The sequence below is a fragment of the Vipera ursinii genome (genome assembly GCF_947247035.1).
Source record: "Vipera ursinii genome assembly, chromosome: 1".
Taxonomy (NCBI): Eukaryota; Metazoa; Chordata; class Lepidosauria; order Squamata; family Viperidae; genus Vipera; species Vipera ursinii.
In genome coordinates this window covers 169,075,316-169,103,187 of record NC_139512.1, presented here as the reverse complement: position 1 = coordinate 169,103,187, position 27,872 = coordinate 169,075,316, and the positions used below count along the sequence as shown (strand labels likewise).

Below are 27,872 nucleotides of genomic sequence, written 5' to 3'. Positions count from 1 at the left end.
GGCAATGGGGGAAAAGTCGTGATACGTCGCACGACATCACGTGACATTTGACATGCATGGGGTAGAAGTCTGTTAATTGAATTAGGCCAGGAACCCTTACGCCATACCCAGAATGGTATTTGGGCTGCCCAGTGGTTGTAGCATTAAATGGAGACTTGCACTACTAAATGTGCTACTGAGAATCAGGTGTGCACAAGGCACTTCTTTATCTTCTTATAGACAAGGACGTTGGTATTACACCAAGTTCAGCTTTCAGGTACCGAGGAAGGTTGAAAGTGTGTGATTTTGCCTTATCAAAGAATAAAATAATAATGGTAATAGTAGTAGTAATAATAGTATAAATAAAAGAATATAAATATTAAATATGATCTAAATTAGCAATTTACAGTGTATTTTTTTCTTGCTGTCATTCTTTCAGGTCAGTCTCAACTCCTACTGACTATTGGGACAAGTCCATGCAATTTTCTTGTCAAAAATTTTGGAAGTAATTTGCCCTTGCCTTCTTCTTAGGGCTCAAAAGAAGCAACTAGCCCAGGGGTCGGCAACCTCGGCTCTTTTATGACTCGTGGACTTCAACTCCCAGAATTCCTGAGCCAGCATAGCTGGCTCAGGAATTCTGGGAGTTGAAGTCCACGAGTCATAAAAGAGCCGAGGTTGCCGACCCCTGAACTAGCCCAAGGTCATCTGGCACGATTAACACTCACAGTTCCCTGGTATCTTGCCTGGTGCCTTTAACCGCTCCACAAAATTGGTTCTCAGAAACTATATATGATACAAATAAATAAATAAATAAGACAAATAAAATTGAAATTTAAAAGGAGAATAAAAATTTGATCAATCAAGTAACCTACTGATATCCAATGACCCAGGCAAAATTACTTCTTTCTGTTTACAGTTGACTTATGAGTAGGTGCTTAGCACTAGCTTACCAAAAAAATGGATTTATGATCAGAAATTGAAGTTCCAGTGGCTGTTGTCCCCACAGTTATGTGATTGCATTTTGGGTGGCCACTTCACCACAATTTACAGTGTTCTTTCCAGAAATATTTAGCCTTCAGAAAAAGCTTTAAAACCTAGCTCTACCGATTGGAGGGGCCCCTTAGGAGAAGCTGCTGGCTAGAGGTGATGATACACTAACACAGCCTGCCTCTCCCTTCCAGACCCTTGTTTTTAGCTTGTTTTAATTTTTTGTAATTTTAATCCATTTTTATATTTATAATTGTTGGATTTTTTTTGATGTTAGCTGCTCAAAGTTTCCTGAACTGTGAGATGGGCAACAAATCAGATAGATAGATAGATAGATAGATAGATAGATAGATAGATAGATAGATAGATAGATGATAGACAGACAGACAGACACATACATACATACATACATACATACATACATACATACATACATACAGTGTGGGTTTCAGCCAAAATGACTGTGGCATTTGCTTAACGACCATGTCATTCACTTAATGACCAGGGTGATTCCTTTAATGACCATTGCAAAAAATGTCATAAAATTGAGTCAGTGATGTGATGACTTGCTTAACCACCAGCATGATTTATGACCATAATTCCTATCTCAATTATGGTTGCAAGCCGAGGACTACCTTATATTTAAACATTCATGTAGTAGTGACATCTTTGAAAGGGCAAGATCTTTAAATGCAGACTGGATCTGTTTTAAGACAAGAGTTTGTTTAACCATAGTTTACTAAATAAATAACATTTAGCTAATGTTCATTCATACTATGCCTAAATCACACTTTGATGCGTTGCATAGCAACGTGTAAAAGTGTCTCACAGTTGCTTGCAGTAGCAGCTAAATTAAAGCAAAAATGTTGATGGGCCTTGCATGGTTAAAATGCATTCTGAAATAGTAGATAACTATCTTCTTTGTCAGTTGACTTAAGAGTCCCCGAGTTACTTCCTGCTGAAATCATATGGTTTCAGATGGCTTGTGCCCAAATGGAACTGAGGCAGAACAAATAACAATTCAGGTAAAATATTGGAGGTGGAACAGAATAAAACAAAACAGACCACTTCTTTTTGAACAAGGCAGCTGAATCTTTTAAGAACATTTCAGGCCATCGGTTGACCAGAAACGCATGTAAATGGAATAAATTGAGCTTTAAATGGATTACATTAGTCTAATAAGGCGGATAATGCAGGAACTAAATTGATGTTTCACAAGGCTGGTTTTTAGATGTATTGTTTTATTTTCTACTCATTTATTAAATCTGGTCTATCACAGAGTCATTGCTTATAAAAATCAAGGTGTAGTAGCCCAGAAGGCACAGCAGCCATCTGAATGGTGTTTGGGGAAAAGCATTCCCTCTCAGCCCTAGGAAGGAGGCAAAGGCAAACCATTTCCCAAAAATTTCACCAACAAAACTGAAGGGACTTGTTCAGGCAGTTGCCAAGGGACAACACTGACTTGAAGTCCCCACCCCAAAAAATGAAGAAATAGGCTATGTAAGGAAGTACACCTGATTTGAAGGACTGAGAATCCCGTTTTTCCTCCAGATGCATTTTTACTGGTGATTCAGCAATAAGGATATTTTATTTGATTATGTAACATCTTTAGTGAATATTCATAGCCCTTTGTTCAGGATTTCCACTAATTTTTGAATGCACCTGAACCAGGCCAAAAGACTAGGCAGTGTTAGCAGCTGAGCCTTAACAAAGCATGAGTGAAAATGTAAATATGTTGAAAGTATCCATAGTATTTTTAGCACTAATGTAGTAAAGGCTCTTATGGGGAGGATCAGTAAATAAAGCTGCAGATGGCTATATAAAAATGAAAGCATATTGTGATTTCTCTATTTGTGACTAGCCGCTGATGGAATGAATGTAATGAATTGAAGACCAGCGACTTCATGTTTCTGTTGGGAATAATGAAGGAGAGAGAACTTCTCAGGGTAAAAATGTGCAAGGGAAATTCAGATACCAGCAGTTTTTATTTTAGAAGTTTATGGAAGTTATTTTTCATCAAGAACAACAGCAAAAGGCATCTGAGGAGCAAACCTCATTGACTTCTGCTAATTTGCTTCCTAGTTTACAAATTGCTTAGAATCTCTAAATAGGTAGGTGGGATGGGCTGTTACTGAAATAAACAGCTGAGAGCCTTGAAGCATCTCAAAGACCAACCCATCTGGTGTGATGGTAGTTTCTTAGACCTTCTTTTACATGTATATTATCCATAGTTGGGGAGGGGTATATACAGATGGGAATTAAAATGTAGGTAGTTTAAATTACAATAGCCAAATGTACAAGTAATGGCAATTCTGTTCCAGCTTAACTGAATTCTAAGTAAATAAAGTACTACAGTGATTGGGAATGATCTATTCATCTCCCAGCTAAAGCCACTGTAGTGCATTATTTTTGTTGTTTCTGTTCAAGATGTGATGTCTTTCCCCTGTTTTTTGTATCATGTAGGTGAATATGTGCCAACGTAGCTTCAGAGAAAGCACAGTGTGGCATTAAACTGAAAGTTGTATTAATATGGGTAGGAGGAAAGGTAAGAGCTGTATGTGTACATAGATACTTTTTTGGATTGCAACGAGGTAGATATATATATTAATTAATACATATAAACAGACATGCACACTTGAATGTGGATGAGGGTGTACTTATGAAATACATTTCTTTATCCAAAGCTCAAACCAAAAGCACATAAAAAACCTCTCTAGTTTAATCCAAAGCCATCAACTAATTATACTGTTCCCTACAGTGGTCAGACAGGGACGCAGTGGCTCAGTGGGTTAGGACACTGAGCTCGTCGTTCAGAAGATAGGCAGCTTGGCGGGTCGAATCCCGAGTGCCGCGTAGCAGAGTGAGCACCTGTTACTCATCCCAGCTTCTGCCAACCCAGCAGTTCGAAAGCACGTAAAAATGCAAGTAGAAAAATAGGGACCACTCCGGTGGGAAGGTAACAGCGTTCTGTGCACCTTTGGCATCTAGTCATGCCGGCCACATGACCACGGAAACATCCTCAGACAAACGCTGGCTCTTCGGCTTTGAAACGGAGGTGAGCACCGGCCTCTAGAGTTGGAAACAACTAGCACGCATGTGTGGGGGAATCTTTACCTTTTTACAGTGGTCAAGCAGATGCGTCTATAGAATGTCTAAGGGAAAATGCAGTGTGACAGTATGTTCCCCATTAAATTCTCCAGCAACTGGGTTCAAAAAGTCTTTTAGCTTAGAGTCATGGCTTTGCTTGGTTTCTATTAAGGATTTTCTTGTGGTGGCTCTGAGTGGCAGGTTCTTTGTTTCCCTCTTCCTCATTGCTCTTTCATAGGTCACAGCATTAGTAATATCGAATGACCATACTGTCTAATATTTTACACCCAATTTTCTTTTATTTTCTAATGTATGTATGTATGTATGTGTGTCTAATTTAACTGTAGAGCCGAGTCCATATAGTGGTATAGTATTTCATTTCTGGTATAGAATTCTTCTTAGTTGCAAATCTTAGCATATGCCTGAAGATGCCAGATGAAGTCATTTAAGGATTAAAGATGTCAACAGTATACAAATGGAAGATTCTATTTATGGATTCTGAGTTAAATGAGACATCTGAGGGTGTACAACTTCTTGGATAAGGCAATTGACTGAATGAAGATCAGTAAAAATGGAAATCAAGCACTGGGATACAAACCTCTTCTGGGAAATTATTATTTAACATTTGTTAGTGGGAGTGTTGACAATTGAGAGCATTCATCAATCCAGTCTTGTTACCAGTGGCTTTTTATAGCCACTGACACGTAAGTCTTCCCATAGCTAAGATACGGAATATTATGGAAGGGACCTCGGAGGTCTTCTAATCCAACTCCTGCTCAAGCAGGAAACCCTGTATCATTTCAGACAAATGGCTGTCCAATCTCTTCTTAGAAATCTCAAGTGATGAAGCACCCACAACTTCTGGAGGGAGGTTGTTCCACTGGTTAATTGTTCTCACTGTTAGGAAATTTCTCCTTAGTTCTAGGTTGCTTCTCTCCTTGAGTAGTTTCCCTCCATTGTTTCTTGTCTTGCCTTTTGGTGCTTTGGAGAATAGGTTGACCCTCTCTTCTTTGTAGCAGCCACTCAAATATACTGCTATCATGTCACTCCTTGTCCTTTTTTCTAGATTAGCAATACCCCATTTCTGCAACCGTTCTTCATATGTCATGCTGCTTTTTGTTCTCTGTGTAATTTCATACAAATATAAGATACTACATACTGATGTAGGCCACTTAGCTTTGGGATTCAAATATTAATTATGCTTTGCCCTCCCCCCCTTTTGTGTATCCCTTCCCCCATGGATGTCTCAAACAAAATTCTTTACTCTGAGAAATTTTTTTTTAAATTAAGGATAATAAATGAATTCTTGTGATGGCTCTGAAGAACAGCTTTAAAATGTTTCACACATTGAAATGTGTGATGTAGCTATTAATATATTCACAGCTCAGTGACATCCAATTAGCCATGTGCTCCTGTGCCTTTGTACTAAGTAAATCCATCTCCCATTTTCAAGTTATCTAAAGCTTGACGACAAATTTGTAACCAATTGTGATACACAGATAAGGATAGCTGAACTTTTTTTTTTAATAAGCACTTGGTTGAATGTTCTTATGGCATTGTCACATGTGCATTTTGATAATTTATTTATTTATTTATTACTTTAATTTGTATACCGCCCTTCTCCCGAAGGACTCAGGGCGGTGAACAGGGCAATACATATTAAAAAACAAAATACAAAAATTAAAAGCGATTAAACAACAGTGCCCATGAATAAATTAATACATATTAAAAAGTTAAAACCGATTTATAAAACCCAACCCTGTCCCATCAGGCCAGGCCAGCTTGTTCAAAAAGGTAGGTTTTGAGATCGCGCCGGAAGGAGCGGAGGTCAGGCGCCATCCGGAGCTCGGCCAGAAGGTGGTTCCATAAATCCGGCATGCCCACAGAGAACGCCCTCCCCCTGGGGGCCACCAGTCGGCATTCTTTGACCGGTGGCACCCTGAGGAGGCCCTCTCTGTGGGAGCGTACTGGGCGGAGGGAAGTTGACGCCGGCCGCAGGTGCTCCCCAAGGTATTCCGAACCCATGCCATGTAGGGCTTTGTAGGTCATTACTAACACCTTGAATCTCACCCGGAAGACAACTGGAAGCCAATGCAGCTCGCGGAGCAGAGGTGTAACATGGGAGTGTCGGGAAACTCCCAACACAACTCTCGCGGCTGCATTCTGTACCAGTTGGAGCCTCTGAGTGGTCTTCAAGGGTAGCCCCATGTAGAGAGCGTTGCAGTAGTCCAGACGAGAGGTCACGAGCGCATGAGTGACCGTACGTAAGACATCCTGGTCTAGATAGGGCCACAACTGGCGCACCAGGCGGACCTGGGCGAAGGCCCCCCTAGTCACAGCTACTATATGGTCTTCTAAGGAAAGCTGTGAATCTAGGAGGACTCCCAAGTTGCGAGCCCTATCTACGGGGGGTAATAACTCACCCCCCCATAGAGAGGGATGGGATATCCTGAATATCCCGAGACGCCGGTACGCACAGCCACTCAGTCTTGTCAGGGTTGAGTCGAAGCCTGTTCCTCCCCATCCAGACCCGAACTGCCTCCAGGCAGCGGGACATCACGTCGAGGGCATCACTGGGGTGGTTTGGGGTCGAAATGAAAAGCTGGGTATCATCAGCATACTGATGATACCCAACTCCAAAACCACGAATGATCTCACCCAGCGGTTTCATGTAGATGTTGAACAGGAGAGGCGAGAGGACCGACCCCTGAGGGACTCCACAAACGAGAGGCCTTGCGGTTGACCTCTGCCCCCCTGCCAACACCGACTGCGAGTGTCCCAGGAGATAGGAGGAGAACCACTGAAGGACCATGCCTCCCACTCCCAATCCCCTGAGACGCCGCAGCAGGATACCATGGTTGATGGTATCGAAAGCCGCTGAGAGGTCTAATAGGACTAGGACAGAGGAATATCCCCTGTCCCGAGCCCTCCAGAGATCATTCACCAGCGCGACCAATGCCGTCTCCGTGCTGTACCCGGGCCTGAAGCCCGATTGGTACGGGTCTAGATAATCCGCTTCATCCAGAACCAGAGGGAGCTGATGCGCCACCACACTCTCAACAACCTTCGCAAGAAAGCGAAGGTTGGAGACCGGACGAAAGTTATTTAACACAGCTGGGTCCAAGGCAGGCTTCTTGAGGAGAGGTCTCACCACCGCCTCTTTCAAGGCGGCGGGGAAACTACCCTCACTCAAAGAGGCAGATATAACCGCCTGGAACCAGCCTCGTGTCCCCTCCCGGGCTGCATAAACCAGCCAGGAAGGGCACGGGTACAATAAACATGTGGTGGAGCTCAGCCTCCCCATAACCTCCGGAGTTACAGGATCGAACTCCTCCCAGATAACATTGACAAGACCACCCGTGTCCTGATCGTCCGACTCTGCCCAGTCGGAGTCCAAACCAGTCCAAATCCGAGCGATAAATAGCCACTGATGCCATTTTTCACTTAATTAGCAATTATTTCTGGATGGTTTTTGTGCACTTGACAAAATGTTCAGCTCTGCCAAAAATATAATAAAGTAATTGCAAGGGATGAGGATTTAGAGTTCAAGATTGAACAATTTGGAATATGTTTGAGTTTTAGACTCTTCTTGGTGGTTTCTAGCATCACATCCTATAGGACTAGTTGTCTTTACAAGCATCGAAATGTCTTCCTGCCCCTAGCATTGTAGGAGGTAGGGTCATAGAAAGTTGCTTGTAATGGTTTAGACCAGGGTCCCCAACCTCCGGTCTATGGACCGGTATTGGGCCACGGCATGCCAGCAAGCGGTCCGCACAAACAAGCAAAGCCCCATCCACGGAAAAACCTCTGGTTTAGACTATTGCTGCAAGTAGCTTAGTATGGCCATGAGAGTCCACAATTGATGAACTTTTCCAGCTATGCATGGATCTGCAAAGGACTGAACCAGGGACCTTTGCATGCACACCCCATGAATCACTATGAACTAGGGTCCTTCCATTGAAATTGGTTTATAATTTCTGTTAAGTTTGCTTAATATAAAACCATTAGATGTCATTTAAAATAATGCTTGTGTTTGGGAAGATGGGGATTGTTCCATTTTTTGCACTGAATCTTGCAAATGATGAGGAGATTCTGTGTATGGGAAGAATTATCGTAATTCAGCCCTCTTCAGACTGATGTCCTGTACATATGTTGAATTGCAATGTTGATCATTCTTAGACTATGTAGCTAGTGAGGTTGCCAGCCCAGAGCATTTGGAGATTAGCAGAGCCTCCCATCTTTGTGACCACCCTTTTCTTCCGTCTTAGTGGCTGTGCTACCAGTGCAAAGCTTTTGTATTTATCAGAAAAGCTGTTAAATGTGGTCTTTCCCAAAGCAAAATATATGCTTACTTCCAGGCTTCCAGTCACTGAGGTTCCAAACGCTTAACAGCCTGGGATGCAATTTGGAAACTATCAGTTGCCTTCAAACTGTAGCAGGCGGTTACAGTATGCCCATTAGTGCAGGAGTTGTATATTCAGCTCTTTCAGTATCCCCGTTAGAAGATTGAAAACATTTGCTTCCATTTTGAAATAGATGTGATTTGCTCTCTTGAAACCTGAACAAAACTGTGATCGCATCATATATATACCCATACGGCAGACATGTCAAACACAAGGCCCGGGGGCCGGATGCGGCCCGCGAAGTGGTTTCATGTGGCCCGCGAAACCATCCAGGAAACAGTGAGGGAACGGCCCCCACTGCCTTGGCCCTGGCCCAGAGACCCTCAGATCTGTCCCACTCCTGCCCAGGCCCCCATAGGCACCCTTGATGCGAACGATGTCGAGCTGGCCACGCCCACCAAGTAGGCGATACACAGTCTAGCCACGCCCACCCTGGCCATACCCACCCGGCCCCTTGAGAGCAACTGCAATGCTGATGAGGCCCTCAATGAAATTGAGTTTGACACCCCTGCCATACGGTATATAGTGTTTGTTTCTTCAAGGCCAAATTGTACTTTCTAACAAGTTTACAATAATATCTTTTTTGGACATCCTTCATTGGACTGAAGTTATTTTCATAGAAAACGTAAGATAAATTACTGGCTGATCTACTGTGTTATTCCTTCCCAGTATATATGCCTTACGTACCTGTCTAGAAATTTCAAACTCTTTTCCTGACTGTGCTCTGAGAATTCAGTTTGGTTCAAAACAACTTACCTGGGCGAGGGCAATCTCAATATCTCTCCCTTGGTAGTATTTGTATGAGATCATTCTGCACACCATTTATCGGTAAAGGCTGAAAACACTGGAAGCAGCCTTGAATTAAGACTGGGGGGGAAAAATTGAACCTTTCTGAATTTGTCAGATGGCTGCAGACATAATCCCAGAGACAAATGGTGCAGACTGTTTTGTAGCTAATCCTGAGTTATCTCACAATAAATCTTGATAATTGAAAAAAACGATTAAAGAACTGGTCAGTGGAAAAGCTCGACCAAAGGAACACTGAAGCATTTCAGTAAGCCTGTGTGGAAAGGCTACTAGCCTACACTTCCTTGTTGGCTGCAGAAAGAAAAGCAAAACGCTTACATTTAATAATAATAATAATAATAACAACAACAACAACAACAACAACAACCTTGGAGGTCATCTAGTCCAACCCCCTGCTAAGGCAGGAAACCCTATACCATTTCAGACAAATGGCGGTCCAGTCTCTTCTTAAAAACCTCCAGTGTTGGAGCATTCACCACCTCTGGAGGCAGGTTGTTCCACTGGTTAATTGTTCTAACTGTCAGGAAGTTTCTCCTTAGTTCTAGGTTGCTTCTCTCCTTGACTAGTTTCCATCCGTTGCTTCTTGTCCTGCTTTCAGGTGCTTTGGAGAATAGCTTGACTCCCTCTTCTTTGTGGCAGCCCCTGAGATATTTGCAGCCAGTGTGAAAAGACACAACTGGCATAATGGACATTTGTCAAACAGCAGGTGGCAGCAACTAGCCATGTGTAGCGGATCTGGAAAAACTCAGTAAGGTTTTAAATAGGTAGAACTGTGATGGGAGACCCCAAGGAATTGCAGTGCTGTAGATTAAATCAGGAAGCTGATAAAAGCTTCCCAAGAAGCTGGCAAACCACTTTTGTAATGTTGCCAAACATGCTGCCTGAACACATCTATGAAGTCGCCCTTTTCGCCGTTTAAAGAAGCTAGGATAACTTTTTATCATTAAAGAATATTTCAGCCAAGCATTATGGTGGGACAGAGACACTTCTATCACCGCTCTCCAGATGGTAAAGCAAATAGAGGCACTCTTTTTCTTTTGTGTTCCCCAGCACAACAAAGCTTTTGGGAACTTGACAAGTTTTAAATAATGAAATGGGTGACTTAAATGTTGCAGAAGGTTAAGGTGCCCATTTTGTCCTTTAAAACCCGTCTCAGCCCTCTCAAATCCAAAGACTCAAATCTTTGTCCTCCTGACTTCAGTGGAGGAGGAGGAGAAGGAAAAGGAGAAGGAGAAGGAGAAGCAGCTGTATTATGAGTGATTTGGTGCCTTTGGGCAGCTTGTGTTATAAAAAGTGAAAAAGTACTTGGAAACAAAATTAGAAAAAATTGAATTGAAAAGCTAAAATTAAAAATGATGGGGATCTCCTGGAGATGTTTTTGATGTACGGCAGTGTTATCCTCTTCATAGATTTTGTTGGTTGTGCAGTAGTGATCTTATCAGTTTTTTGATAAAGTTGCATGAGTACCCATTCTGTTGGGTACCCATGCAGCCTTGGTGGAGCAGTGGGCTAATGCCTCCTTAAGTAACACCAGCTGCCTTCAATTAGTGCAGGTTCGAGTCCCACCAGGCTCAAGGTTGACTCAGCCTTCCATCCTTCCGAGGTAGGTAAAAGGAGGACCCAGATTGTTGGGGGCAATAAGCTGACTTTGTAAAAAAAAAATGCCGCTGGGGGGGGGGGGCAAAAGTCCTAATAAGCAGGCATATACATAGAATGAAGGCTGTTGCTAAGCACATTGATTTGTGCTTTAGATTGTAAGCCGCCCTGAGTCTTCGGAGAAGGGCGGGATATAAATGGGATTTTTTTAAAAAACAGTCTGTTTGCTTTTCCTGATGCTCAGGCTTGTAGTATGTACTTGTCCCAATAGTGTTCTCACACAGCTTCTCTTGTGGCAGGTTGGGTTGTTCCCTTGATAATGGAGCACTTGCTTAGTGTGGATGGCTTTGTGATAGACTTGTGTTTCTAATTTGGCACCATTAGCTCTGCTGATGAGGATATTGAGGAAGGGTAGAAGGTTATTGTTTCCTCCTTATGAATTTTATTCTTCCAAAGATGTTGCTGATATTTTCACGTGTCTTCTTTAGCTATTCCTTTTTTACTGAGACAAAGGTGTCACGACCATACTGGATCCATACTTTTGGTTGCATACGTGGGACATGCTATAATTTCTAGACATTGCATTACAGTCTTTGCTATAAGACCTGAAAATGGTGATCCCATGGGTGTTCCTCTGATTTGTGTGTATATTTTTCCATCAAATTGAAAGTAGTAGTAAGGCAAAGGTTGATGAAGTCCACGATTCTGAGTATTTCAAACTTAGTATATTTGGTTAGATTGGGTGTGTGGTATAATAGTGCTGCCATGGATTCTTTTGCTAATTCTGGGAATGTGGAATCTTCCGCAGCACAGTAAAAAAAAAGCTTATGTTGGGGAACTGTGATTTAATTTAATTAAATTTATTTTTGATTTACATCTACAGTGAATAGCACTAAATTAATTGCCATTAGTTAATATGAGCACTCCATATGTATATAAAGTATTTTCTGTTATACTGCAACCTATCAGTTTGGGAGGGGTCATGAAGGCTGCATCCAAAGATGCTGGGAATATAGGTAGGGCTTCCTTACAGAAATTTATCAGAAGGGGAAAAACAGTGATAGACAATGTTACTGACTTTTTAAGTTTTAAAACTGGAAAAAAATAATTAAATTCCCCCGCACCACCGTTGTATACTCAGAAGTTTGTCATTTTTTGGCATGACCCCATTTTAGTCTGAATCACGGTTCTATGATTTACAGCTGACTTTTACAGAGGTCTTCATAAGTTACTCCTGGTAAATGTGAGTGGAATAAACTGAGATTTTCTCGGATATTACTAGCCTTGCTAGTCAATGAAAATGTATATTTTATACTGGATAGTAAAAAAGGAGAAATTTGTTGGCATCTAATAGAAGTAATTCTAACCTGAGAAGTTTGAATCTATAAACTCAAATGTAAACAAAATAGGGGTTGACTAATTCATTGATTTAAACATCTGAGTCATCAGATGCAAGCATGCAAATGCATAAAATATATATTACCATACCACACCTTTCTTGTTGTAATGTTTATTTTTTGCAGTTTCATGTAATTTATAAAAGAAAGAATCATTTAATAATAAAGTTAAAAATTAGGAGCTGTTTGGCAAAGCAAAGCTGTGCTTTCATACCTCTTAAAATTGGAGCTCCCGTGTTATGGATGCTTGAGTCTCAGTTTTCCTCTTTTAATGAGGCATATAAGTGTGATTAAAAAAATGTGGTTTGTGTTTGTATTTTGTGGTTCTTTTTTTGTGCCTGATCTTTAAATGTTACAAAAAGTTAGCTCACCCTTACCTGAATTGACCTTACTGAACAGCAAGATGCCCTTTTTCTGTTAGCACAATATGCATATGGAGGAATCTTTTGATTGCCTACTAAAGAATTTATTTTAGCAGCTTTGAAATACATAGACCATCTCCTGAAATAATTTGGTTTCCCAACAGTGATGGCCTGCTAGGAAATGGCTTAATTAGCATTTTATTGTAATTTAGAAGGTCAATCAGCAGAGCTGATACTCCATTGGAGATGCATTTTGGTGTCAAGCAAGGATAGTCAGTCTGTCGCACTCCAGATATTGCTGAACTACAATTCCCACCTTCTCTAAGGAGTATGGGCAATGGTGAAGAGATGTAATTCAGAAATACTTGGGAGTATCAGATTCTGCTGCTTTATATTTTGAATCTTGGAATTGTTCCTTTAAATTACTATTAACAATGACAGATTGAGTTGTTCTTTACAGAAAGGGAAGTCCTTATCTCAGGTGCCAGAAGTGTTAATCCCTGTGTCTGAAAAAAACGGGCTGTCTAACCGGTCCTTTTGGTCTGAGTGTTTTCCTGTTCTGAGCGAATGAGCCAAATACTTCTGACCTTTCCAGAATGGCGAATAGTGAATACTTTTGAACATCCACATTGAAAAGTATGGGAGGAGTACGTGCCTGCAGTTTTCCCAACTTGCCTGGAAATATCTGATGAGAAATATGTTGTTTAACAGGAGAAAAACTGGTTTGTTTCCAGAGATAAAAACAATGGCATGACCAAATAAAGGGACTTTTTAATGTGCTTACTTGTAAGTTGTAAAAGCTTTTAAGTGTGCCTAAGTGTCTGAAAAGGGACGCGGTGGCTCAGTGGGTTAGGACGCTGAGCTTGTTGATCAGATGGTCGGCAGTTTGGCAGGTCGAATCCCGAGTGCCGCGTAACAGAGTGAGCGCGTTACTCGTCCCAGCTTCTGCCAACCTAGCAGTTCGAAAGCACATAAAAATGCAAGTAGAAAAATAGGGACCACTACAGTGGGAAGGTAACAGTGCTCCATGCGCCTTTGGCATCTAGTTATGCCAGCCACATGACCACGGAGATGTCCTCGGACAAGCGCTGGCTCTTCGGCTTTGAAACGGAGATGAGCACCAGCCCCTAGAGTTGGAAACGACTAGCACGCATGTGCGTGGGAAACTTTACCTTTACCTTTTAAGTGTCTGAATGGATGAAAATTGTATTTCTACAATAAGTAGCAGTTTGACAGCCAATTTGGTATAATGGTAAAGGCAATGATGTAGAAATGAGGAGATCCAGGTTCAAGCCCACCGTCGGCCATAGAAACCTACTAGATCACACACACAGAGCCAATCACACTCTCAAAATAACCTGAGAATGTTTCTGTTGTATGGATAAAACACAGAGAGATCCCCAAGTACAGAGGTCCCCAACCTTTTGGGCACCAGGGACCAGTTCCGTTGAAAAAGGTTTTTCCGCAGACGGGAGGGGGCGTGGTTTTGTGTGCTGCCTGCATCTCGCAAATGGGGCTTTGCTTGTTTGTGCGGACCAGTTGCTGGCATGTCACGGCCTGGTACTGGTCCATGGACTGGGGGTTGGGGACCCCTGCCCAAGTAGATTATCCTGAGGAGACATGGGATGTAAATTTCATAAGTAGAATAGTAATAAAGACACAATTAATATGCTTGCAAGAAGTATGTAAATACGCAGTTGGCATTATGTTAAATAGGGCATGGGAGAATGCCTCTTAAAATAGTACTTAGCATCTGCAGGGTTTCTAAGCACCTGTATTAAATCTGTATTAATTAAATCAAGCACGTGTTTTAGTCACTTTAAAATGGTTTCCAAATGATTGACAAATGTATGGCCTATGTCTTGTAGCACCAATAAAAATGGTGGCAAAAAATGGAGGTGGGGGAGTGGCTAGGCCTATGTATGGACTACAATAGAAAACTGGTTACTAGAGTTCCCTCCAGAATTTATTTCAGGTCATAACTTTCCTTTCCTTTCCCTTCCCTTCCTTTTTGTTTTCCTTTGGTAGGGTGTGGGCTTGTCTGTCCATGGGCATTTCAGAGTTGCTACAGAGAGGACTCTTTTTGCAATGCCAGAGACAGCAATAGGTAAGCATCGCACACTGCATTTTATATTGACTTTTCACAGAGAAGCAGAAACTACTATATAATACTACTGTAGCTAGAACATGAAGAGTCAAGTTCCTGTCCTGCTGTGGCACTTAATAATATCGATCTACTCACAGTGACCATAAGGTCCCACAGAGAGTCTGTGAGAAGTTCATTCACCTCCATGTATACCGCTTAAAACTTACAGGAGAAAACATTAAATAACACCTGAATAACAATAATGATTTGGTCTTTATTTCTTGAGTTACTTTTTTGTTTTAATTTCCACTCATGGAATATGCTTTTTCATACTAAGGGAGAATTGTTCCTGTGCCCTTTGCTTATTTTTGAAATATGAGCACAGCAGGAGATGGAATTTGACAAAAAAAATCACCTAACCTTTTCTTTATATAGAATTAGGACACCATCATCGGAGATTAGCTACCGGATTAACTAGGAGGCAACAATATAATGCATGGGGACACCACATATTGTCTGCGGATCCCAAAATGGGGGGTGGGAATATATTTTAGGGCAAAAATGGTGAATTTAAAAAAAATAAAATTTAAAATTACTGTCACCTGAAGTCTTACTATGTTTAGTTTAAGAACACCAACATCCTCTAAAATGTGATGATCTCCAGAAATATACAGTACATTTGTTTTTAAACATTATTTTAGCACTTATTGCATAGATCACAGGCTATTTGTTCAGAGTTCATTCTGTGAATAAAAGCATTTTGTACATGGGGAGAAGATTGGCACATCGTTAGACTGTCTAGGAAGAAAAGCAACCTGATGAACTGAAGCAAGAGAAAACCAAAGGCTCCGGGGTGATTACACTAATCAGACGCAATGTTTTGATCACACAGCATCATCCGTGTAGCTGTCATTCCAGGGCAGGCATGTCAAACACGCGACATCACGTGACGTCGCATGACGTATCGTGACTTTTTCCCCATTGCCGGCAATGGGGTGGGCGCTGTTTCAGTATGATGCATCTGGCCCGCAGGCCGGCAGTTTGACATGCCTGTTCCAGGGTGTCAGTTGAGCTTGTATTTTTGGCTTCCAAGATCTAATGAAACAAATCCAAGGGTGGGTAGAGCAAGAATACCTTTGCAGGGTATTAAAAACTGCTTTAGAAAGATACTCTTCAAAGATGATTAAGGGGCTGGAGGCTAAAACATATAGGGAACGGTTGCTGGAATTGGGTATGTGTAGTTTAATGAAGAGAAGGGTGAGGGGTGACATGATAGCAGTGTTCCAATATCTCAGGGGCTACCACAAAGAAGAGGGAGTCAAGCTATTCTCCAAAGCACCTGAAAGCAGGACAAGAAGCAACGGATGGAAACTAGTCAAGGAGAGAAGCAACCTAGAACTAAGGAGAAACTTCCTGACAGTTAAAAAAATTAACCAGTGGAACAACCTGCCTCCAGAGGTGGTGAATGCTCCAACACTGGAGGCTTTTAAGAAGAGACTGGACCGCCATTTGTCTGAAATGGTATAAGGTTTCCTGCCTGAGCAGGGGGTTGGACTAGATGACCTCCAAGGTCCTTTCCAACTTTTATTATTATTATTATTATTATTATTATTGTTATTGTTATTGTTATTGTTATTGTTGTTGTTGTTGTTGTTATTGTTATTATCTGAAAAAGGCTAACAAATGGCAGTTCTGAGAGTACAAATTGTGGCATTGTGGTTAGGTCTGATTTGGATAGAGACAATAATGAAGAAATTTGATTAACTTTTGATCTTCATTGTGACTTGAACGATTATCAAAGGTTCTTAACCATTTACACATTAAGAAAACTTTTCTTCCAGTATGGATGTGACTGCTCAGTTTGGGGACTGCAGCATGGGAACAGAGTCTTCCTAACCTAAGTGCCAAAATCTGGTCTTCTCCCCCAGTGTTCATAAACCAATGGTTTGGTTTTATGCTTTGTTTGTGAATGTATACACCACCCACAGTCTCCCAGGATTTGGGTAACTTAGAAATATGGACTGGATGCATTCCATTGTGTCCCATTTTATTTAACCCTCAGACTACTCACATACTGACTAGGTGTTTAAGCACAAGGCTTTTAAAATAGCTGGTATAAAAAAATAGTATCATGAATACAAACTTTGAGGAAAGGGTCCTACACATGTTCTGCAGTAAATTGTACTCTGTGATGTTACTACTAATATTTCTGCCCCACAACAATTCACATAAGCTCTTCAAGATAAAAAAAAAGTGTGGGGGGAGAAATGTTCCTCTTTGTGGCTATCAACGTCAGCAGAGTTCTTAAGTAAATGGTGTGGGCAAAAATGGTGCAGCGTGTTTTTTCCCCCTACAAGATGAGCAAAAGAGCAAAGGACTTAATTTTCAAGCAAAGCAGCCCACTTACAAGGCCTAGTTATTAGCAGGGGGGGACATGGCACTTAGGATCTAATTATACAGCTTTTTTCATCTTGCATATTTCCCCCCCTTTAATTGCAGGTCTTTTCCCTGATGTGGGTGGAGGCTATTTCTTACCAAGGCTTCCGGGGAGGCTAGGCTGTTTACTTGCTCTTACAGGATTTAGGCTGAGAGGAAGAGATGTCCACACAGCAGGAATTGCAACTCACTTTGTAGAAGCAGAGAAGGTAAATCTGCCAAAAATAGGTAAAAGTTATGGGGTGTGCACCTGGAAAAGGGAGTATTTCAGTAGCACCACAGTTTCTTGAGAAGGCAGTACATTCCAGAGAGAACCCAGTCCAGAGCTGGATGAGAGAGGAAAGAAGAGGTTCAGGGTAGCCGCACCCTAGAATTCCTTAGCATATATCTAGCAGGTTAGAAGCTTCTAGGTTTAATCTGGCAAGATTCTGTCTATTAGGTATAAGCAAATAAAGAATTGGACTCAGTTGGATTTCACTGTGTCATTTTTGGGCTTAGGCCTGACAGTTACTGCTTATGCTGCATCCTTGTTCCTAATTTTGTGAGGCAAGCATATTTTTAGATAACCTCGTGCAGTTTTTGATCAGGTGATCAATTCTCCCTTTCTCTTTTAACCCTGTCTGGTTTAATTAAATGAGGACCCAGATTGTTGGGGGCAATAAGCTGACTTTGTAATAATGCCGCTTGGGGGGTGTGTGTGAAAGCCCTAACAAGCAGGCATATACAGAGAATGAAGGCTACTGCTAAGCTTGTAAGCCGCCCTGAGTCTTCGGAGAAGGGCGGGATATAAATGTAATTAAAAAAAAATTACAAATAAATTTCCAGGCTACCACTCAAATCAGAGCTCAGTATATACAAATCTATTGTTTTAAATACCTTGTATTCAGACTCTCCTGGATTTTTCTCCTCTCCCTGCTCTACGTTTGGTCTCATCTCTAGGTTGAGGGGAAAATAGAAAATAGGCTGTGGAGTATAAGAAGAAAGACATTTCTGCCATTCAGGAACCAATCCCAAGTCCTTTGGTTGATAGAAACCAGGGTAGGATACAATACAATACAGTGGACTCCACAACATTTTACAGTGAAGTGGTTTGGCCCCTCAGAAGTTGATATCCTTATTGAAAGGCCTTTCTGCTTTCTCCCTTAGATGTCCACCTGCAGATGGAACTTATAAAAAAAGTGATGATACCCCACACTTCAGTTGCTTTCCCCACCTTTCTTTTTATAAAATGTGAAGACAATAAAGATGAACTAGCTTCCCAAGGTTTCAAACAGTTCTTTATAACATCAATTTTGAAATCATTTAATTACCTTATAATTTTTCAGAAGTTAGAGTTTATTTATTTATTTTTATTACATTTATATCCCGCCCTTCTCCGAAGACTCAGGGCGGCTTACAAGCTTAGCAGTAGCCTTTATTCTATGTATATGCCTGCTTGTTAGGGGTTTCACACACACCCCAAGCGGCATTATTACAAAGACAGCTTATTGCCCCCAACAATCTGGGTCCTCATTTTACCTACCTCAGAAGGATGGAAGGCTGAGTCAACCTTGAGCCTGGTGGGATGCGAACCTGCACTAATTGCAGGCAGCTGGTGTTACTTAAGGAGGCATTAGCCCGCTGCTCCACCAAGGCTCATATAGAGTTCTATACTAGTTGTAGAGATAAGGGTTGGGGAGCAAAAATGAGAAGTCAGGTTTTTCATGTAACATTGTTTTGTAGGTATCTAAAATCTCTCTTGATATTATCAAGAAAAAATACCTTACTTTCCTTGACAAAAATGTCATTGGATAATATTAAGGCCTGTATTAAACTAATTTTGGCTCCCCCCATTGTTTAAATGTTAGATCATTTGATAAGGTTCAAACTGAATATGACAATAGATTTGTATAGTTTTTAATAAACTTTTATTTGCAGATAGCTTCTCTTGAAAAAGATTTGACAGAATTAATATCCCCCACAAAAGCAAATGTTGCAGATGTTTTGGATTCCTATCATAAGGAGGTAAATGAAAATTTAAATATATAGTAAATTTCATAATAGAGAATATATACAAAGCACACCTTTTTTCATTTTTAATTTTTGCTGGGTGTTTTGCAGCAGAGGAAGGTTCAAAATCAGGCAAACTCTCTTATACGCTACAATAGCCTAGAGTTCTGTGTGTATATATATGTTCTCTCTGTGTATGTATATGTATATGTATGTGGGTATGTGTGTGTGTATATGTGTGTGTATGTATACACACATACATACATACACATACACACACATATACATATACATATACATACATTATTTAAAGATGCATTCTGTGTATTTAAAAAGCCTGGATCACTTTAAAAAAAGCATTACAGAGAAGAATCCTCTATGTATCTGAATACATAGATACATAGAGGATTCATAGATACATAGAGGATTCTTCTGTGTAAAATGCTTTTTTTAAAGTGATCCAGGCTTTTCAAATACACAGAATGCATCTTTAAATAAATGCAAAAAAGATAATGATTGACTCTCATCTCTGCATTTCTTGAAACCTTGTGCACTGACAGAAATTGAACTATAAATCATCTTAAGAGTTTGGCCACAGATTTGAGCACTCAGTTTCTCCGTCAGCAAAATGGACTGAATTTATGTCCACAGCAATATGTTTTCCACAAAGAGGAAAAGATATGATGATCTGCAAAGATTAAAAGTTAATGGAGTGGAAACAGTCTGTGGAGTGTCCAGGATATTAGCATTGGGCATTTCGTTATGATTTGTAGCTACTGTTACTGTGCCTCAGATATGTTCATATTGCAGAAACGTGGCATGCAGCTTGTGAAGAACTACAACTCTAGACAATTTTCATTTGCAAATAGGGTGTTAGTTGTTGCACTGACACTTCTCACTAAATATAGTTTCCTTTCCATAGTGGGCTATTGTAGATAGATAGTAGCGTCCCTTGATAGGGTGTCTGGCAGCTAAATTTGGAAAATTAGAAGGAGGAATTTGAGATAGTGCATCTCTTCTCACAAACAGATACAGCAGTCCTTTTCTTTCCATTTTTTCTCTCCCCGGGGTGGCTCATCATTAGATTTGTTTGCTTTTAAAGGAAAGGGCTTCCCATTATAATTGCAGTGTTTTTTAAACTTTTTGCTCCCAGGACTCCTCGCTTTTGGAGGACCTCCAAATAGCTTTTGTTTGTATGGGTTATATTTTATCAATATTTACTGCATTAAAATTAACATTTGCTGCCACTACCACCTCTCACAATTGTTTGATGGAAATTTAATATTGAATTATTTTTCAATATAGGTTGGCATATATACTGCATCAGAATAGATTCAACCAATTAAGGAATTTAGCCATTCTATGAGGAGGGGTTTTTTTTTGTTCCAAAAGCATGACTAAGATCTTATGTAAATTTTATCCACAATATTTTTTAAAATATCTGAAATCTGTGCTTGACAAGAACATCCAAGGATCTAACACAAATATGGTACTTAGTATATCAGTGGTATTGCACAAGAATGTCTTTTGCAGATCAGAAATTAAGAATAATAAATATTTTGGTGGTAAAAAAAACCTTATCCATTTCTAATTAATTATAATAACAAAGATAAAGATGGGCTATTGACATAATGATTAGTTTTTTTCTCATCAAAAGAAATAGCATAGTATTTGTTTTTTGTAACCATTTTAAATGATTTAGTACTGAAAGAAGTTTTGTTATCTTTTTCCTCCTAGTGCAAACTAGATCAAGAAAAAGAATTTATTCTTGGTGAACACATGGACAAAATTAACAGGTACTTAGTGCAGTTAGTAGTGCAAAAGCGCACCTAGTCTTTTGTTTTGAGAACATCTAATAGATATTCTGAAAACATCCTATCTGGGTTTGTATTCGCTGCCATCTTTCCTTTCATTTTGTGTAGTTTCCTTGTTTTTAAATATTTTTAACAATTTGAAAACTGCCTACAGTCACTGGGAATCAGATGGCATGTAAATTTAAATCATCATCATTGAATCATCATCACCATCATCACTTTGTTGATTTGACTAAGTGGCACTAAAATAGTTGTGGCTCTGTATAGAGCTGAATTGAGAATAGTATGTTTCGCCACAGAAATGGATGGAGAGAGTGGATCCTACATTTTTCCCTGCCTGTATAGACCATCTTCAAAGTTTTCCCAGCTAGACTCCAGTGCTGGCTGTGGTAAAACTCGGTGAGAAGCTTTAGAGAAAAGAACCTGTGAGTAGTGAAGATGCTTTGGTTCATCTGGCTATCTCTATATAAAAGGTAAAGGTTCCCCCGCACATGCGTGCTAGTCGTTTCCGACTCTAGAGGCCGGTGCTCATCTCCGCTTCAAAGCCGAAGAGCCAGTGCTTGTCCGAGGACGCCTCCGTGGTCATGTGGCCGGCATGACTAGACGCCAAAGGCGCACGGAACGCTGTTACCTTCCCACCGTAGTGGTCCCTATTTTTCTACTTGCATTTTTTACGTGCTTTCGAACTGCTAGTTTGGCAGAAGCTGGACGAGTAACAGGCACTCACTCTTTTATGCGGCACTCGGGATTCGACCCGCCAAACTGCTGACCTTCTGATCGACAAGCTCAGCTTCCTAACCCACTGAGCCACCGCGTCCCCTTATCTATATATACTGTAACATAAAGATAATATTCATCAATACTTCATATATGATTGTGGCCGACCCAATGCAGAGTTTGCCAAATTGTCATTTGTTTCTTGTTGTCCTTCCTGAACAAATGTAGAAAGATATGCTCCCCACTTATGGCATTCCTCATATTTAAAGATGGGGAAATTACCATTATGAGTAGCCCTTGGATGATATCACTAGTTATACCATGTTTGTATGATTGATAGGTCTATTATCTGTAATGATATCATCTATTCATTGATTATCTGTTTTTCACCAAAATGCAATGAATCAAACGTAATTTCCAGAAAAATATACTGTGCAAAGTGCTTATATGTAGTGATCTATTGAGTAGCACTAATGAGCAATATGCTGACATATCACAGACTTCCAACTTTCTTTTTTTAATGAATAGAAGGAAGTGATTAATCCCTGAAGTAACATCTGCTTCTTAAGTAATGAGTATGTCTTAGCTTGACTGCCAGTAGGACATTTTAAAAAGCAAGTCAGAACAAAAAAAAATCTGATATGAGAAGGAATAAATATTTAAGGGAAGAAACAGCACTTTCTAATTCAATGCATAATGTTGGAAGCTTGGGTGGACGACACTTTTCAATCTGATGTAGCAGTTTGAGCTTTACTTTTAGGGGAAGTTTCTAGGGAGGTTGTAGGGAGAGTGAGCTAATGTATAAATTGGGTGTCTTCAGAGATTGGAACTCAAGGGATTCAGCTGTACTTTTCGCATCTACAAAATGGAAGGCACTGTGTTTACTCCGTAAACACTCCTTCCCCAAAGGAAGTTTGATATGTCTGGTTCTGTGAATTCTGGCAAGGGATCGGAGCAGTAAATCAGTTACACTGCCTACCTCAGTTCCACTCTGTTGCAACTTTGATATGTCTGGTTCTGTGAATTCTGGCAAGGGATCAGAGCAGTAAATCAGTTACACTGCCTACCTCAGTTCCACTCTGTTGCAAAGCCTCTTTATAATAATTATATTGGCACAAACAAACACACATACACACACACACACACAAATCCTCGCAAAATGTCTGGTTCTATATTCACTTTAAAATGTCACTTTCAAATTTTATATTTTTACTGAAGTTCTACCATAATGGCTAGGGGGGAAATTCATAGTTTTCCTGCTCAGATTATTTTAATCTTAATTTGAAGGTACGTTATCCTGGCAATTTATATATTACATTTACTGTACGGCTTTTTTGCATGCTAAAAGTACCTATTGCTCATCATAGGTTGCAGCACTTTCCTCCCTCTCAAGTATGACTCATTTTGACTGAAGAACATTTTCTCTTTTCAGTCTTTTTTCAGCAAACAGCGTGGAAGAAATTGTCCAAAACCTGAAGAAAGATGGATCTCCTTTTGCACTTGACCAATTAAGGGTAATAATAATAATAATAATAATAATAATAATAAATAAATTAATAATAATAATAATAATAATAATAATAATAATAATAATAATAATAATAATAATAATAATAATAATAAAGTTGGAAGGGATCTTGGAGGTCATCTACTCCAACCCCCTGCTCAGGCAGGAAACCCTATACCATTTTGGACAAATGGCTGTCCAGTCTCTTCTTACAAACTTCCAGCGTTGGAGCATTCACCGCTTCTGGAGGCAGGTTGTTCCACTGGTTAGTTCTGTCAGGAAGTTTCTCCTTAGTTCTAGGTTGCTTCTCTAATCTAATGTTGCATTAGATTTTTATCCTATTTGAAGGATGCCTATATCTAGTCACTTTAAGTGGCATTTTGATGCCTGAGGCATTGTCTAACGAGGGAGGACAACCTGTAGCCTGCACATGGCCTTTAAGGTACTTTTGCGTTAACCTGAAAGCCACCTCCCAAACTGTGACATAAAGTGACTAATACAGTTATGCTGTCAATTTGTCTTTTAAAAAGATCAAGAACAGATCATTCATACAATGGCTGCTGCATTCTGCTGTTAATGCTATGTGAAGAAGGAGGCGTGCATGTCATAAAACTGCCCACCTTCCAAATTGTGGCTACAGAAAAAAAGTTAACAGCTATATCTTGTCTCTGGATCTTGTGTAATGCCTTTCCATTAAAATTGCTCTCCAGCCTTAGAATCTAGCAAAATTCATTCAGATTCCCTCCCTCGCAGCACAAATTCTCCACCGAATGGGGATGAATGCCTTTCCTGGAATATATAGCTTGTCATGTTCTTGCCTTCCTGCTTTTTTCCCTAGTGCAGGGGTAGGCAACCTCGGCTCTTTTATGACTCATGGACTTCAACTCCCAGAATTCCTGAGTCAGCTATAACTACACTACTACAAGTACTATATTTATTTTCAGTGTTTTTCTGTTTCTTCTGCTGCTGGGCCCTCTGTGCAGCTCAAGCTAAGAATTTCATAGCTAATAAAAAAAAACCTGCAGGTAGTCCTCAACTTACAACCACAATTGAGCTGAAAAATTCTAGTGCTAAGTGCGACATTTATTAACTGAATCACTGCAGTTGTTAAGTTAGTAACACGGTTGTTAAGTGAATCTGGTTTCCCCATTGATTGTTAGAAGGTCACAAAAGGTGATCACGTGACCCTGGGACACCACAGCCATCATAAATATGAACCATTTGCCAAGCATCTGAATTTTGATCATGTGACTATTGGGATGCCGCAAGGGTTGTGTGAAAATGGTCATGAGGCACTTGTTTCAGTAATGTTGTAACTTTAGTCATTAAATGAACTGTTGTAAATCCAGGACAACCTGTATAAGCCGAAGGGGAAAATAAGTTATACAATTTAAAAACCAAGGAGTTCAGCAAGGATTGGTGTCACCCATGGGCAACATAAACATTTAATAAATAAATAAATAAATAAATAAAATATAAATAAATTGTGTTGTTGTGGTTTCCATACCCAAACCTGAAGTCCTATTAATGATAATATTAATTTATATAGCCCATAAGTCAAAAGAACAAATTTAGTTCATATTCTGAAAAATGTTGCCAACCCTTTGGTGACAATAGAATAGTTCTCTTAGGCACTTTCTGCTTAAAAATAAAAAAAGCATTAACTTGCATCTAGATTAGGGAAAGAACTTTAAATGATATAACTTTAGAGAGAGAGGTTGAATTTATAACTGCCATGAAGAATATTTATACACACACACACACATAATTTGTTTCTTTTATATTTTTGAATTTTTTTCTTGCACTTTTTGCTTTTTCTTTGCTTTTTTTCTTTTCCTTTATCTTCCTTATTTTATATCATGTTGTTGCCAGCCCTTCGCCTATTTGATCACAGGGCATAATCTTAAAAAAATTATCACATCATCAGTTGTTCCTTTCTATGTAAAGAATTGGAATATCTACTTTGATATATCCAATGCTAAAACTTTCAAGCTGAAGAGATTTGTCCTTTAATAAAGTCCAGATCATTATGTATTTTCTGTAAAACATCTTGGTGTCAACGCGGCTAACATCGGATGTTTTTGCATTGGCAACAGATGGAGATGCAGCCATTTTCTTCTTTTTGCTTTTAGAGTTAGATGATGCTGGGGGGGGAATGTGCACAAGAGTCTAGCTAGACATAATAACACTGGACCTAGTGTGAGAACCAAGGTTGTTGAAATAAGAGATGATAAGGATAGCTGGAGGGGAAGCCTGCACTTTAAACTAATTGGGAAATGTGATTTATGACTGTTAACTGGAGGAGGGAATTGTGCTTTGATACTATGTGCTCATGGGAGGGGAACTCAGTTTTTGGCTTATTGTCATGGTTCCAACAGATGAAACTCTTTAAAGAACTTCGAGGCATTGTTTACCTTAAAGAATCTTTATTTGAGTAGCACAGCATCGGCACTAACATAATCGAAGCCAAAATCTGATATATTAACTTAGCACAAAGCACAATTCCCAGTTAATAGTCATAAATCACATTCCCCAATCTGTTTTCTTGTCCTTAAGGGATAAGTTGTTTTTTCCAATTCCTGTGAATTTTTTTCCACTAGGATTAAATCATGTTTCCTTGTTTTGTTAAGTTCCATCTTTAAGTCTCTATTCTCAATTCTATGTCCATTTATCTGTTTTATCTGCTCCTTCTCTGTTGTTGTTTTCTGGGAAATTTTTTTTGTTGTAGAGTCAACTTAGAAATAGATTGATTTATATTTTCAAAGTTATTTTGGATTTCTTTGTGGTTTAAAGTCATTGTTGTTTGAATTAGTTGCAGTATACTATATATCTCCTCCTGTGAAATATTTGTTTTCTTGATATATTCTTTCTACATGTCTCTGATCCATGATTTCTCTTCCTTTCTTTTTTCTGCAAATAGCTTTTTTCCTGAAATTTATAATTCTCTCTTTGTCTACAACTCAGATTATTGTCTCTTTTTTTGTCACAGCTGTTCTTTGTTGTTAGCTGGTTAGTGCTTTTGGACTTCGGTTGCTAGTAGCTTGGGCTGGTCGATGCAATACAGCCAGCCTTTCTCCTGTTGGGTTAGAAGGTTTTCCCCAAGTTGAACGAAACAGCCATCACTATTCCAGAATTGCTGGAGCACCATTCTTTCTTTGTCGCCTCTCTGGGGCAACTTAGACCCATTTAGGGTCCCCAGGCAGGGTGAAATTAGCTGCGGGGGTGCGGAAAATCCACAAGCTCACGACCGGTCGCCACTGTGCAAAGCCGGAAGTCCCTTGGTTTGTTTCTTATTCATCAGCTAGGATCCCCACAAAAGTGCAACTAATGTTATCAGGTAGCGGTTGCATGGTTTTTCTCCATTAATCATAGTTAGGGTGAATTTCAGTGAAACTATAGCACTGTACCATGGTCACTTCTGAGAGATATAGAAAAATAGAAAAAATATGAAATAAAAGCTAGAAACAGCAAAAGAAGTCTTATTGAAAGGCATGAAAAATGTTTTTACCTTCATAGTTCATACATTTTAAGTAGGGCAGTTTCCATATTTTTTAAAAAAAACATCTGGGCTTGTTGCTGACATTCATTTGAATGGCTAGGACATTTTGCTTTAATCTGCCTTTGGCTAGTACGATAATGTTCTCTGTGTGCCACAATATTAAAAGTGAATGAGGCTGTTCTTCATTCATTTGCTCCTTGAATATAGGCTTCCAGTAGCTTTACTGCAACCATACATAAGAGTATTTCCAGGACTTTTTGGAATTTGACTGCTTTTGTGTATTTTGTTGTTTGAAATTACATTGAAAGTCTGCATGAAACTAACATGCAGCTGATTGCAGTAACCAAAAAGGGAACAAATGTTCTTAAACATTTACATATCTTCTACTTTCCAACGAACAGATGGGGAAACAGATCCTTCCATTTCTTTATGCCTGTCATTAAGGCAATTGGCCAGTGGAGCTTGAGAGTTGTTTTTTATGTGAAAGCTGAAGAAGTAAATTTTACGTTACTGTGCCTTCTTACAGGGAAAAAAATGGAATATCTGTTCAACTGTGCATGTAATAGCACGTAGACTTATATACCACTTCATAGTGCTTTACAGCCTCTCTAAGCAGTTTACAGAGTCCGTATATTGTCCCCAACAATTTGGCTCCTCATTTTGCCGACCACAGAAGAATGAAAGGCTGAGTCAAACTTGAGCAGTCAGGATCGAACTGCTGGCAGTTGGCAGAATTAGCCTGCAAAACTGCACTCTAACCACTGCGTCACCACAGCTAATATACATTATTATATGCCACTGAAGGAATTGACGTAAGTTCTTTACTATTGAAAAGAGAGCTTTGGTTTTTTAAGTTTTAGCTTAAAGGAGGTAAACCTGGGCTAGGTTTTATTTTATCGATGTATTTAACTGGAATTATCTTGTCTCTAAGTAATTCTCTTTAAGTTAAAAAAAATAACATCCAGGAATCTATTTTACTTTGTGTGTTTGGGGTAAATTCATTTCATCCTGCCTTTATTATTTGTATAAATAACTCAGAGGTAGTGATATACCTTACACGCCTTCTTCCTCCTATTTTCTCCATAACAACCACCCCGTGAAGTGAGTTGGACTGAGAGAGGGAGACTGGCCCAAGATCACCCAGCTGGCTTTCATGGCTAAGGCAGGACTAAACAATAGAAAATACTTTGACTGACTCTATAAAAA

General features: G+C 39.8%; 1 protein-coding gene across 4 annotated transcripts in view; it reads left to right on the top strand.

Annotated features, from left to right (window-relative positions):
- The window catches only part of HIBCH (3-hydroxyisobutyryl-CoA hydrolase), a 74,352-nt gene that overhangs the window by 28,787 nt on the left and 17,693 nt on the right, over window positions 1-27,872 (top strand). For all 4 annotated transcript variants that reach the window (XM_083350522.1, XM_083350521.1, XM_083350523.1 and 1 more), the window contains exons 7-11: window positions 14,647-14,725; window positions 17,204-17,349; window positions 19,058-19,144; window positions 20,867-20,925; window positions 23,093-23,174. In XM_083350522.1, the coding sequence (XP_083206648.1) occupies window positions 14,647-14,725; window positions 17,204-17,349; window positions 19,058-19,144; window positions 20,867-20,925; window positions 23,093-23,174 (453 nt within the window). The remainder of the gene's footprint in view (window positions 1-14,646; window positions 14,726-17,203; window positions 17,350-19,057; window positions 19,145-20,866; window positions 20,926-23,092; window positions 23,175-27,872) is intronic.